This window comes from Callorhinus ursinus, unplaced genomic scaffold, assembly GCF_003265705.2.
Source record: "Callorhinus ursinus isolate GAN/ISIS: 27379988/994484 unplaced genomic scaffold, GSC_fseal_2.0 scaffold60, whole genome shotgun sequence".
NCBI lineage: Eukaryota > Metazoa > Chordata > Mammalia > Carnivora > Otariidae > Callorhinus > Callorhinus ursinus.
The window spans coordinates 6,486,535-6,501,773 of NW_027397122.1; the positions used below are offsets into that span (position 1 = coordinate 6,486,535).

At 47.5% G+C, this 15,239-nt stretch overlaps 1 protein-coding gene across 1 annotated transcript in view; it reads right to left on the reverse strand.

Annotated features, from left to right (window-relative positions):
* ABCA13 (ATP binding cassette subfamily A member 13) overlaps positions 1-15,239 on the reverse strand; it is a 369,210-nt gene that overhangs the window by 297,142 nt on the left and 56,829 nt on the right. The window contains exons 11-15 of the mRNA XM_025853136.2: positions 13,340-13,470; positions 12,521-12,618; positions 12,094-12,270; positions 11,035-11,240; positions 10,109-10,248 (exon numbers count right to left, since the gene is read on the reverse strand). Coding sequence (XP_025708921.1) covers positions 10,109-10,248; positions 11,035-11,240; positions 12,094-12,270; positions 12,521-12,618; positions 13,340-13,470 — 752 coding nt within the window. The remainder of the gene's footprint in view (positions 1-10,108; positions 10,249-11,034; positions 11,241-12,093; positions 12,271-12,520; positions 12,619-13,339; positions 13,471-15,239) is intronic.

Below are 15,239 nucleotides of genomic sequence, written 5' to 3' on the forward strand. Positions count from 1 at the left end.
AAAAAAAAAAGAAACAAATTCTGTTTTCATCAGCCAGACTGGAACAATCCACAACTTTCATTAGACAATGAGTACAAGATGCAAGTTACCCTTGCCTAACTCCTGGGTAATATCTGCAACCACACCAAGTACCATTCCTGTCCTGCCTAACAAACCCTAAAAGCAAGATCCTAAAGGATGAAACTGCTTTCAAGGACATAGGAAAACAGGGGCACCTGGGTGGCTCAGTTGGTTAAACGTCAGCCGTCAGCTCAGGTCATGATCTCAGGGTCCTGGGATCGAGTCCCGAGTCGGGCTCCCTGCTGAGCAGGGAATCTGCTTCTCCCTCTCCCTCGACTGCTCCCTCCACTTGTGCATGCTCTTCCTCTCTCTCTCTCTCTAATAAATAAATAAAATCTTTAAAAAAAAAAGAACATAGGAAAACAAAATAGCAAGGACACAACAAGGCTAAAATCATAATGTTTAGCATCCAATCAAAAATTACCAGGCATGCAAAAAAGCAGGAAAATGTGACCCATAGTTAGCACAAAAACATAATCAAAACTAACCCAGAACAGTATGGCACTGGCACAAAAATAGACACATAGATCAATGAAACAGAATAGAGACCTCAGAAAATAAACCCACACTTATATGGTCAATTAATCTACAACAAGGGAGGCAAGAACACACAATGGGTAAAAGACAGTCTCTTCAACAAATGATTTTGGGAAAACTGGACAGCCACACGCAGAAGAATGAAACTGGACCACTTTCTTACACCATCCTCAAAAATAAACTCAAAATACACCAAAGATCTAAATGTGAGACCTGAACCCATAAAACTCCTAACAGAAAACATAGGCAGTAAACTCAGTCTTAGCAATATTGTTTTGGATCTGTCTCCTCGGGGCAACAAAATCAAAAATAACCTGTCAGGACTCCATCAGACCGAAACGCTTTTGCACAGCAAATGAAACGCCATTAACAAAACAAAAAGGCAACTGACTACACGGGAGAAGATATTTGCAAATGATATTTCCAATAAGGAGCAAATATCCACAATATATAAAGAACTCATTCAACTCAACAACAACAACAACAAACAATCCGATTAAAAAATGGGCAGATGACCTGGGTAGGTATTTTTCCAAAGAACACATACAGATGGCCAACAAATACAAAACACAACCATTCTGGGAAATGTTCTTGGGTCATTTCTTCGATCATTCCAAACCCTGCGTCATCTCTACTTTTGAGAACTCCCAGTCGCAGTCAGTGGGACCTCCTACACGACTCTCCAGGTTTATAATCTCTTAGAATATTCTCTCTTCTAATTTCTGGTCTATTTCACTTGAAAACACTTCTGTGTACTTACACATTTTAAATTTCTAACAATTCCTTCTTGTTTGAGGAGATCCATTGAAAATCGCTTTCTGCTCTTGTTGTATCTTTATTTCCTTTGTTTTAAAGTTTGTATGAGTATTTCCCATTTCTTCTGAGGTTTTGCTTTTCTGCTTGTTGTGATCTCTGTCTCTGGAGGCTTTCCTTGGCGTCTGATGAACCAAGGTTGCCCGTTCACGTGTCAGAAGGAGGTTCTGAGAAGCGCCTCATGCAGAGTGGTGGCCTCTCAGTTGGAGGGCTTCGCTCGCTCTCGAGTCATCAGGCAAAAGCCAACCTTTCCAGGAGGGGGGACCCTCAACTGTTGGTCCAGATGCACTTCTTTCCTCTTGGGTGGGTCAATGTCTCCCAAAGCTGCACAGCAGAATTCTCCAGATTCCTGCTAGCACATGGTGGCAAGGAGGAGGCCTGACCGCCAGTATTCTGCACACACAAGAGGGATGCTGGGCATTTTGCTATTCAGAACAGGAAGGTTACATCAGTCCCCAGCACTGGTGGTGACATCCGCGCCCTCAGCTGTGTCTAGAGTTCCAGGGTCAGAGCAGGCTACGTGAGCCTCTAGTCTTCTGCTGACACAGCGGGGTGTGGCTCGGGCGACGAAGGTAGCGTGGCTCAACATTTCTACCTTGTCCACGGTCTCATCCAATCTATTGTCTGTCCCACCCCTCAAAGTCACTTTCAGACGCTTGTCCCTCCAGTGCAGGAGACTAGTGGGCTTTCTGCAAAGAAAGTCAGCCCCCTTTATTTGTCTTCTCCTTCCGCACGCTGGAGGGATGCTTCTCTGCTGTGCCCGAAACCATCCGTCCACTTGCTTTCTTGTATCTCAGGGTTGATCGCTCCCATACACGGCTGCTCCCTTTCTGGTGGGCTATGTTTCCTTCTTCTTTTTTTTTTTTTTTTTAAGATTTATTTATTTCAGAGACAAAGAGAGCACGAGCGAGAGGGGCAGAGGAAGAGAGACAGAGAGAATCTCAAGCAGACTCACCACTGATCACAGCGCCCCACACAGGGCTCGATCCCACAACACTGAGATCACGAACTGAGGTGAAACCCAGAGTAGACCCAGATGCCCCTATGTTTCCTTCTTTTATTTAAAAGTTACTCAATGTGGCTTGGTTTTCTGGTATCATTACCTTTTTAAAAAGTCTGATATGATATGACCTCGCTGGTAGGAGGAATTCTTAATCTCAGGAAACAAACTGAGGGTTGCTGGAGTGGGGGGGGGGAGTGGAAGGGATGGGGTGGCTGGGTGATAGACATTGGGGAGGGTATGTGCTACGGTGAGCGCTGTGAATTGTGTAAGACTGTTGAACCACAGACCGGTACCTCTGATACAAATAATACATTATATGTTAAAAAAGAAAAAAGAAGAAGAAGAAGAATATTGCAGGAGGGGGAAGAATGAAGGGGAGTAAGTCGGAGGGGGAGACGAACCAGGAGAGACGATGGACTCTGAGAAACAAACTGAGGGTTCTAGAGGGGAGGGGGTGGGGGGATGGGTTACCCTGGTGATGGGTATTAAAGAGGGCACGTTCTGCGTGGAGCACTGGGTGTTATGCACAAACAATGAATCATGGAACACTACATCAGAAACTAATGATGTGATGTATGGTGATTAACATAACATTAAAAAAAGTCTGATATGAATCACATACACCTGTGCTAATTATCAAGCTTGTTGCCACTTTCTCCTAGATGCCAGAGAGCATAAATTACTTGCCTTAAATTAGGGTTTCTTTAAAAAAAAAAAAAACCAGCTTTATTGAAATATAGCTGACATACAGCAAATCACATATATTCGCATGTACAATTTGTTAGGGTTTGGCATATGTACATACCAGAGAAATACCATTACAATTCAGGTCCAGCCCCCTGCTCCTGTCCCCATGCAACCCCCAATCTGCGTTCCGCCACCATCGATTAGTTTTTATTTTCTAGAAATTCATATAAATGGAATTATAGTGTGAGCTTTTTTTTTGCCCGACATCTTTTATTGAGCATGATTAATTAGAATCAGTAGTTTGAGCTTCGTTCATGAGGGAGCGCGCTCATTCCTTTTTTCCGCGGAGTAATATCCGCTCTGGGTGTACCACGGCTAGTCTTTCCGGTCCTGCGAGTCACACTTGGCTGGCTCCCTGGTTGCAGATGTTGCAAATACAGAGGCTATGACCGTTCATGCTCAAGTCTTGGATGGAAATACGCTTTCTTTTCTTTAGAAGCAAAATGGCTGGATTATATGGTATTTGCGGGTATAACTTTTTAAGAGGCTGACGCTGTTTTTCAAAGTCAGCATACCATTTTACATTCCCACCAGCACCATATGACCATCCCAATTCCCTCCACATTCTTGCCAACGCTTGGCACGTCTGCTTAAACAGGGCAGCCATTCTCTGGACGCCTGGGGGGCTCAGTCAGTTAAAAGGGTCGGACTGTTGGTTTCAGCTCAGGTCATGATCCCAGGGTCATGAAATCAAGCCGCGGGTGGGGCTCCATGCTTGGGCCGGGAGCCTGCTTAAAATTCTCTCCCTCTACCTCTGCCCCACCCTCACTTTGTGCTTATGCATACACACTCTCTTTATCTCTCTCTAAAAAAAATTTTTTTTAAATAATGATCTCCTAACTCACATGCATTAGTTGATGTACTTCTGGCTTGTGGAAACACGCATTAAACCTTACCCTAGGGGCGCCGGGGTGGCTCAGTCATTAAGCATCTGCCTTCGGCTCACGTCATGGTCCCAGGGTCCTGGGATCGAGCCCCGCATCGGGCTCCCTGCTCAGCAGCGAGTCTGCTTCTCCCTCTCCCACTCCCCCTACTTGTGTTCCCTCTCTCGCTGTCTCTCTGTCAAGTGAATAAATAAACTCTTTTAAAAAAAGAAAAAATAAACGTTACCCTAACGTAGTACCTGGTACAAGGGAGCGCGGCCATGGCACACCAGGGAATACACACTTGAACGTTTATTCTTCACTTTGTACTTACGTAACACCCAACATACTACACACACCCTACTAAGTAGTAACTTGCTTAATCCTCACAGGATTGTGCCTATTTACAGATGATGAAGCTGAAGTTCCCAATCACACGGCCAGTCAGGGGCATAGCCTAATCAGGTCGATTCCAAAGTCCAAGCCCCTTACCACCTCACTATTCGTCCCCCAAGAGCTCGTCAGGGCCTAACTGCCAAGCCCCTTGCTGTCACCCGCAGGTTAGGAGCACCCACACCTTGACCATGAACTGGGAACAGGCAGTTCTGCATATGGCTGGCCAGAATGTTTTACCCAACCTTCCCACCACAAACACCTAGAGGAGATATTGAATATATCTTAAATATTTTTAAAATCTTTGAAGGCATCGGGCAGCTTTCAAGGCCAAGAGTATTTGTGGGGCCAGGATCCAGAAGACGGAAGGCAGGTGAGACAAAACCCAGCATTTGAAGCCACTTTTCCACTGGAGGCAATTTCTACTTCAAAAAGCAGAAACAAGGGCTGAGAAAATGAACAGAACTTTCAACGGTCTCACCAGAATAGGAAGTAAATTGGAATTCTGGGCCAACCAAGGAAAAAATGTCTTTGGTCAACACCACAGCCTCAGGCTGGGACCCCACAGGGCTGCATTCCAGCAGTAGGAGCAGACGACAAACACATAAGATCTGACAAACACTGACACCATGCTTTTAAAACAAAAGGAGTCAACTTCTGGCTGAATTAGGGTGACATGCCCCTCCCTCTAAATGCCTGTCAGAAACAAACAAGCAAGCAAGCAAGCAAAAAGCCTATCTGAAGGATGGAAAACATCCAAAGTATCAAATTATCGCCACAATTTTTAATATATAATGTCTGGAATAGAGTCAAAAACAACTACAGATAAAACATAAGAAGTGATACAAAGAAGAAAATCATACAATAGAAACAGACCCTTGGGAGATCAGATTATTGGAGCTACCAGCACAGACTTTAATTAAAAACTATAAAAACTAGAAACTGAAACTCTAGAACTTACTACAATAACTGAAATTAAGAAGTCAATGGAATAAGCTTAATAGTACATTAAATGCATTCTTAAGAAAGAAAGAGGGAACTACAAATTAAGTCAGAGATAACTATCCAGACTATATCATAAAGGAAAAAAGGAGGGGGGAAAAAAACACAGAAAAAAGAGAGAGAGAGAGATGCCACTTTTGCCACTTGTATTCAACACAGTACTAGAAGTTCTAGCCGCAGCAATAAAAGAAGAAAAAGAAACTGAAACTATCCAAATAAGAAAGGAAAAAGTAAAATTATCCTTGTTTGCAGATGACATTATCTTATACGTAGAAAATTCTAAATATTCCACCAAAAAACTTTTAGAACTGATAAACAAATTCAGCAAAGCTGTAGGATTCATAATCAACACACAGAAATCGGTTGCATTTTTCTATATTAACAATGAATAATATGAAAAGGAAATTAAGAGGTGCCTGGCTCAGTCAGTAGAGCACATGGCTCTTGATCTCAGGGTCCTGAGTTTGAGCCCCACATTAGGTGTAGAGATTACTTAAAAATAAAATCTTCTTTAGAAAAGAAAGAAAAGGAAAGAAAATTAAAGAAATAGTTCCATTTACAAAATAGAAAAAAAATAATAAAATAATAAAATATTTGGGAGTAAACTTAACCATCGTGGCATCCTAGTTGAACATCCAGACTACAGCTAATACTAACATTAATACTGACATCAGGGGCACCTGGGTGGCTCAGTCAGGTAAGCATTTGCCTTCACCTAAGGTCATGATCTCAGGGTCCTGGGATCAAGCCCCAAGTCCACCTCCCTGCTCAGCGGGGAGTCTGCTTCTCCCTTTCCCTCTACCCTTCCCCACCAACTTGTGCGTGTGTTCTCTCTCTCTTAAATAAATAAACAAAATCTTAAAAAATGATAAGGACATCCATGATGTGTGTGTGTGTACATATATATATATATATATATTTTTTTTTTTTTAAGATTTTACTTATTTATTTGAGAGAGAGAGCACAAGCAGGGGGAGAGGGCAAGCAGACTTCTCACGGAGCAGGGAGCCCAAGCAGGGCTCGATCCCAGAACCCTGAGATCATGACCCAAGCCGAAGTCAGACGCTTAACTAACTGAGCCACCCAGGCGCCCCTCAATGATGTATATTTTTAAGGAAAAGACAATGCTAGAGATAAAGGAAGTGTCATTTCCTAACGATAAAAGAGCTCATCCAATAAAAATATATGTCAGTTCTAGGGGCACCTGGGTAGCTCAGTCAGTCAAGCATCTGCCTTCAGCTCAGGTCATGATCCCAGGGTCCCGGGATCGGGTCCTGCTTTGGGCTCCCTGCTCAGCGGGGCGTCTGCTTCTCCCTCTCCCTTTGCCAGCCACTCCCCCTGCTTGTGCTCTCTCTCTCTCTCTCTGTGTCAAATAAATAAATAAAATTTTAAAAAAAATAATATATGTCAGTTCTAAACTGTATCTAATTAAGTAACTTAAATGACATACAGCAAAACTGATAAAGCTAAAAGGAAAACAGACAAATCTACCATCTCACTGGGAAATTTTAACTCATCTATGTCTGTAAAAGAGGCAGATAAGAAATAGATAAGATGTGGATGATTAACAAACTTGACCTAATTAATATATACAACTACTACACCCGACAAGGGTGGAATTGACATGGTCTTGAAGAGCACATACATTTACCAAAATTGACCATGTGAGCCATAAACACGTCTCAACAAATTCCAAAGACTGAACACTGAGAATGTTCTCTCACTAAAATAGGCTAGAAATTCGGAGTTTTCTTTAAAAATCACTTGAAATGTCCCCAAATGTTAGTGGAAATTAAGCAATATACTGAAATCATAACCAGAAAATTTTGAACAGAATGGTAACAAAACTATGACATATCAAACTGTGTGGAATATACTTAGAGCTCTGCATAGAAGAAATGTTACAGCTTCAAAAGCATCTATTAGAAAAGAAGAAAATCTGAAAATCAAGAAGCTAGGAAAGGAACATCAAACTGAATTTAGTAGAAGGAAGGAAATAATAAAAATAAAAGAAGAAATTCATGAAACAGGAAATTCATGAAATTTCCAAATTAGGAAGATCCATGAAAGAGGAAACAAATGTACAGAACAGAGAATCAGCAAAACTCCGTTCTCTGACAAGCTATATTTCCATAACTGACAAGCCTTTAGGCATCATGATGCACCCAGTGGGGACCGTCCAAATGGAAGTGAAGCTCACAGACTCTGGAGTAAGACCTCCAACATGTGTCTTGGCTTTGACACTTGGGAGTTCTGTGGTCTATGCAAGAATTTAATCTTTGTGAGCCTCGGTATTCCCATCTGAAAATGAAGTCAAAACGGACCCCAACTCAAGGGTTGACGTGAGGATTGGATGAAATAACTCATACAAAACACAACAAATGTTGTGATTGTCAATATTATTGAGACTTCTGAACCCAGGCTTCTCACTGATGCTGAATGTCACTCTTTGTCACCTATGTTTCTGAAAATGGTCAGGAGCGGGTGAAGTTCTAGTACCAGATGAGCACCCAACCGAGGAGGCGCGGCCATCAGCCCAGCACTGTTGGCGGGTGCGGAGCTCAGTGTGACCCACCTGCAGCCGATGCAGAGACCCGACGTGCGGCTGGTGGGCTTGACACTGACACAGAGAGGGAGTCTGCCACGAGCGGGGGTTCTCTGGCAGCCTCTAAAAGTAGTGGTCCGAGTATGGAGGGTCCTCAAAAAGTTACAAATAGATCCTATGATCCAGCAATTGCCCTACTAGGTATTTACCCAAAGGACACAAAAATACAGATTCAAAGGGACACATGCACCCCAATGTTTACAGCAGCATCACCCACAATAGCCAAACCACGGAAAGAGCCCAGTGTCCATCGACAGATGAATGGATGAAGAAGAGGTGGTATATATACACAATGGAATATTATGCAGCCATCAAAAGGAATGAGATCTTGCCATTTGCAACGACGTGGATGGAACTGGAGGGTGTTGTGCTTAGTGAAATAAGTCAATCAGAGAAAGACATGTATCATATGACCTCACTGATATGAGGAATTCTTAATCTCAGGAAACAAACTGAGTGTTACTGGAGTGGTGGGGGGTGGGAGGGATGGGGTGGCTGGGTGATCAACATTGGGGAGGGTATGTGCTACGGTGAGCGCTGTGACTTGTGCAAGACTGTTGAATCACAGATCTGTACTTCTGAAACAAATAACGCAACATATGTTAAGAAAAAAGAAAAAGAAGAAGATAGCAGGAGAGGAAGAATGAAGGGGAGTAAGTCAGAGGGGGAGACGAACCATGAGAGACGATGGACTCTGAAAAACAACTGAGGGTTCTAGAGCGGAGGAGGGTAGGGGGATGGGTTAGCCTGGTGATGGGTGTTAAAGAGGGCACATTCTGCATGGAGCACTGGGTGTTATGCACAAACAATGAATCATGGAACACTACATCAAAAACTAATGATGTAATGTATGGTGATTAACATAACAATAAAAAATTTTTTAAAAAGATGTGGTGCATACACACGATGGAATATTACTCCGCCATCAAAAAGAATGAAATCTTGCCATTTGCAACGATGTGGATGGAAGTAGAGACTATTATGCTAAGCGAAATGAGTCAGTCAGAGAAAGACAATTATCATATGATTTCACTCACATGTGGAATTTAAGAAACAAAACAAACAAGCAAAGGGGAAAAAAGAGAGAGAGACATAAACGAAGAAACAGACCCTTGACTCTCGAGAACACACTGCTGGTGACCAGAGGGGAGCTGGGTGGGGGATGGGGAGAGAGGTGATGGGGAGGAAGGAGCGCACCTGTCGTGGTGAGCACCGGGTGATGTAGGCAAGCGCTGAATCACAATATTGTACAGCTGAGACTAAGATTACACTGCATGTTAACTAACTGGAATTTAAATAAAAACTAAAAAAAATAGAAATAAAAACCCGAGCAGTTTGAGGAGACAAGAAGGAAGCGAGATTAAGTGGACGTGGCCACAGAGCAAGAACAGATCACTTCCCTCCCCAGCCCAAGTCGAAGCAGCAGGTGCTCCGCAGGGAAGCCGGTAACCTACGGAGCAGAAGGGCACACGGCACACGGCACACCCAGAGCAAGCAGGGTCCCCCAGGAGAGCCAGACCCAGACGACCAGCTCTCGACCAGGACGAGTCACAAACACAGGTCGCACCCTGGCAGCATCTTCTCAGTAAAGAGGGCCTTTGGGACGAGAGAATGACCGCCTGTGGGTCAGGCCGTTGCAAACTTGCACAATTCGTATTTGAGGGGGTTTTTGGTTTTGGGGATGGCACGGGAAGAGGGGAGCTGGCTCGACATGGGGGTGCTGCCCCCGGAGTGCAGGGTGGGCCCTAATAGCACGAGACTGACAAGGCCCCACACGCAGCACCTCTGGACTTCTCAGGTCCGTCATGCCTGGTCCATACAGGTACGTGTTTATCAGCCAAACCAGGACAGGTTGAGAGAAAAGTGGTCGCTGGTAAAAACCAGCTGGGACGACCAGTGAAACCAGGACCCCTGGGCGGTCTTGCCGTAACAGACAGCAGTAACTTACTGTGGACATCACAGTGGCAAATATACTCGGTGAGTCTCTGCTTCTAGCTCCTCATCATTAAATAGGGGCGTCTCTCATGAACACGCACGGAAGGGGAAGCAGCCCCCACGTTCCCACGGCGAAGACCACTGACTTACCAGACGGACCGTTCTGGACGCTTCCTTGCATGTTCACGAGGTGGACCAGTTCACAGGTCTTCCTGATAAAGCCTGTGAAGCCTTCCCAGCAGGATGTTTCTTCCAGGGACAACTGTACTTTTCCTAGTGCATGAAATATCCTGCAGTCAAAGAGAATCCAGAGAAGGCTCGCATCTCCTCGTGGTTTTCCAGGAGACAGATCATTACGAATTCATCTACATGCAAACATACATGGGTGCCTGGCGGTCATTTGCGTCAGAAATTAGAACATTTGCAATAGCTGTCTTACTAGGTATTTGATTGCTTATGAATTCCTGCACCCTGATTTGCAAAATGAGGGAGAATCACTCACAGGAATACGTGAAACATAAGACACACAACAAATCAAGAGAACAGAAAGAGGAAAATAAAAGTACATAATATGAAATCCACTTTGAGGCCAAGAAGCTTGTGAAAGTTTAAGCCAATGGTAAACCTTTGAAGGGCTTGTTTAGTATTTCGTATTTTTATTTATTTATTTTTAAGATTTTATTTATCTATTTGAGAGAGAGAGAGAATGCGCCTGCACACGAGCAGAGGGAGGGGCAGAGGGAGAGAGAACCTCAAGCAGACTCTGCGCTGAGTGTGGAGCCCGACTCGGGGCTTGATCTCACGACCCTGAGACCACAACCTGAGCCAAAACCAAAAGTAGGATGCTCAACCGAATGAGCCACCCAGGAGCCCCTGATATTTTGCAGTTTTAAACGCTTTCCAATAGTACCAAATAGGCCAGTCCTTTTTTTAGATTAAAAACAAATTTATGCCTCCCCCTAGAAATAGAATGTACTAGAAGTAGGACTATACTATGTGGCTCCATTGCTTTAGTAGACGGCTGGGATCATCTAGCTCCCAACTACTCACCAGTTTCCCACTGCACCCAAACTTACAGTGCTGTGGCAAGCTGGTCCTTACAGTCACCAGCAAGGTCACGGTCCCCGGGTGAGGTGGCCGCTCCGAGCCACCGGCAGAGCCGCCTGCAGGAAAGGCCCACGTCCACCAGCTGCACCACCACTTCCTGCCAGCCCAGAAATCCCTCGGGTCCCGAAACTGGCACATCTGTGCGCCCAGTGACGACCTCTTGCAAAAGGCGATCCTTGACAGGAGAAGAACACAGTGTTTGTGATACATTTAGTGAGGATAGTGTGGCACCACGAAGCACCCGTGCCCAGTCTCCCGCCCCGAGGACACTCTTGACTGTGACCCATGGGCCTCTGATAACCTAAGGGACCGTCCCAGACTTGACTCTGTACCCCCAAATCAAGGCTCGTCCAGCAATCAAGCAGAAGGGACGCAGGTGTGAAGCCCATCTGTGTTGGCTAGTCCCCCAGCGGCCCCCACTGGACCCGGCCTCCTCGGAGTCACACTCCTGTGATTCTGTTCCCGTAACTGCCACAGGCTGGGCTGCGACCCACATCCTCCAACAAAAAAACACAGCAGAAGCGCACCTGCCCCTTCCAGCCCGACCCTACCTGGGAGTGCGAGAAGCTAAGAAATGAAACATGTATACAGAGGAAGAAATGAACAGCGGAAAGGTGAGTGGTACTATAATTTGTAGTGCTCGGTGAGAAAAATATGGGTCGAAGGTGACATCATCACCTTTACTAACAAATTGCTCCCCGCTCTCAAGTGCTCAGCAAGGGGCAGGGCACGGAAGAGCAGGCTGACTGATGCCCGAAGATACTCTTCCACCCTTCAGCCAGGGATGGAGAGAACAGGGAGCCCAGAAGCCAGGGAAGCAGAGGGGCACAGTCTGAAGGTTTGGGGTGCTCTTTAAGGGGAAACCGGCTTGCTGTCGAGGAGATTTTGGCCGGATGGGTGCCGCACAGCGTCCTAAGTGTGGCGAGACAGGAGGGACGGAGCAGGGGCAGCTGGGATTCCATACGGGGTCTGACCTTCAAAATAAGCCCATTGGTCTTGGCGGACGAGATCAGAAGGTGACTACTTACCACGTCCTCTGCTGACCTCTGTAGCTTGTTTAAAATGCTGGTCTTGTCGGAGGAGTCGTGGGGACACGTCAGCCCTCGGAGGCCCTCCCAGGCCCCAGGGTTCCCACAACACAGGAGAGCCTCCCTCCCAGACAAGCTCGCGTTTAGATGCCAGTCCGTAGCATTCTGCACCAAGAGCTGAAAGGTGAAGGAGAGCAGGAGGGGTGGCTTAGAGAGGCTTGCGCTCACCCCCCAAGGGCTGGGGAGCCACAGCCAGACCTCCGCAGCAGTCCGAATTTCAAAATAAGACAAGGCTCTTCGAAAAGTTGCCCTTTTTGCTGGCACATGTTGCCTGCACAGCTCACAGCAGGGGCAAAACTGAAGATTGCATGAGCTTCTTGAATGTTCTATCAAACCTGTTGATTTATAACCCCATGCTATGCTTTACCTGCTTCCACCAAAAGAGCACATCCTTTTCCGGTTGCAACTGGTCAGGTCCGCCCAGTGTGGAGCTATTAGCTGATCTCTCCAGGCACGTGAGCATTTCTGCAAGGTCAACAAACTGATGTATTACTATCCCCCTAAAGCATGGGCTTTACGTGGCCGTGCATAGGCCAGTGAATTCTAAAAACCTGCAGCCCAGCAAACTGCACCTGTTATCAGACATTTTATGATCTTCCTGAGAGAAGAAAATGGAGAAAATTGATTGCACTATCATTTCAGGCCTCCTCGAGATGTATGAGGACGGCACCGTGGAGACAGGGGAGCTTTACTCCAAAAGTGACATCTGTACTCATTTCTTCTCTCCCCGCCACGAAAAGGTGAGAAGCCTCCAGCCCCTGTGGTGTCACCTTAGGCCGAGAAGTAACACCACTAGTCAGTGGAGGTTCAAAGAAGGGCTTTCTGGAAAGAAGGAGGAATGCATTGTCCCGGCCCCACGGAGGGAGCAGAAGAATGACCATCCAGGGATACACTCTGGCCCGATGTGAACACCAGGGCTGAGCGTGTGAATGGGAGTCGCACCCATTGGGCGGGAAACTGCCCGTCATGTCACTGGTCCCAGAAGGAGGCTACGCTCACGTTGACAGCAGTTAAGCCCCCGTCCCACCCCCACGCCCACCGAGTCACCCTGCAGAGCATAAAACCCACGGTGCCAACTACCTCCAAGCTCAACAAAGGTGTCACGCAGTTGGAAGTCCACTTTTAAATAATCAACCTCACGTTGGCTCCTAGCGCGTAGGTGACAAATAAGACCAAGCTAGTTTACCTTGCACAAAACGCAAATTCTGGGCTATCGCGTTCCTGAGAGCCCCGAGGCGTGGAAGCAATCTCTTCAGAGCCGGCCACCACGGGGGCAGGTTCCAAAGAACATTCTCCAACTTCTGTAGATGCGGTAACCTGAGGGCAGCGGAAAAGATTTTAAGAAGAGTTTCCAAATGCCGCGTTGTGAGTGGTGGGCGCGGGACCCATCAAAGGTGACTTGGATACCTGCAGCCCCTGGGCGGGGAAGGGAGGGAAACGGGGTCCACTCGTGCAGGCACGGGTGCTCCCCAGCTGAGCAGCTGCAGGGACCACGTTCCCTGGGAAGGCAGGCAGTCACTGTGGGGGCTTGTCCAACTGCCCCAGGATGCCGCAGCTCCCCCACCACCACCCCAGAGGGTCCCTGTTGCCCCGGGAGGATACCTGACTCAGGAAGAGGGAGGGAGCAACCCAGAAGAGCAGCAGGACAGACAGGGACTCTGCAATGAGAGGAGCTGAAATTGGAACCCAATGTGCGAGTGAAGAAGCAGATGGGGGTCACACTGTGGGAGCAAGCGCCCCAGCACGACAATGCAGACCCTCAGGGCGTCTATGCAAGCACCCGGAATCCTGTACCCAGGGAGAGAAAGTGAGCTGCAAGGAGAGACCCAGAAGATGCTGCTAGGGGACACCCGTGCAAGGTGCCCGAGGCTGGTGCCCAGTGGCAGGTGGCGCCTGGCCCCTGCCTGGCCCTGCCTGGCCCCATGCCCACACCGGCCTGCCTCTCCCGCATTTCATCGTCCTGGTGGGAGGTCCAGCAGGAACAGAGCCACCACGAGCACGCCTGCCTCGGAGGACGCGCGTCCTCGGGACCAAAGGAAGCCTTGTTGGGCTTCCAGTTGGAAGTCGTGACTTGGAAGACAGAAGGTGTGAGCAATCGGCGAGACTAGGGTAGAAGTAATGAGTGCAGTGTCCTGGGCCAGCAGCTTCCCACCAAGGGCAGTGTGGGCGGCACAAGGATCCGGAGGAACTGCGGGCAAGCGAGTGGCTGATTTCAGGAGGGGCGGATGTGGTCTAAAATAACAATGACAGCGAGCACCGGGTGATGCTAGGAGGGGACGTGAGTCCGGCGGCCAAAGCAGGTGTCAGCACCGGGGAGGGCGTGAGGGACTGGGCAGTGCTTGTGAGCAGCTGCTAAGCGTGGGGTGTTCTCAACCCGGGGTCTCCCTGCTGGCCATACAAGGGGCGGCAGGTCCTTCCTTCCTTAGAGGTGAAGATACGGGGCCACTGGGGCTCCTGCATGGAGCCAGCAGCAGACCAAGGGCTGGATAACCAGCAAAGGCCTCAGGGGCCACTGAGAGACGCCATCAGCATGGGGAGGTGGAAACCCAGGGGCCAGATCCCTGTGCACTGGCCACAGATTTGCTTGGCCGTCTGTATCCCTGAACAGAAGTGGGTGCAAGGAGAAAGGGACACTCTAGGGGCCCACTGTTGGCCCGGGGCACACAGCAGCCGGGGGAACACCTCCCCCCATCTGCCTACCCTGTGTGTGGGCAGGAAGTATGCGGGGGGCAGGGGAAGCTCGGGTCACCCACACCTGGTCCTCCGAGGGGGTGCCATCTCTCACATCCCTGATCCCTGGAGGAGCTGAAAGCCAGAGTTCCCCGGGGCTCTCTGTCCCCCGGGGCAGAAGTGGCAGGGGTGTGGCAGATTTGTAGGGTCATGGAGGTGACCCACTCCATCACTAGCACCCAGGCAATCTCTAAGATAACACAGGGAACTAGATCTTCAAAAGCAAGATCCTCCTTCCTAACCGGGTTCCAGAAAACTCGAGGGAGTTGGAAATGTTTCCACTTATGTGTGTATGTCCATATGTCATGATGTCACGTGTGCCCTAAGAACACGACCTGATCCCATGCAATTCTAAC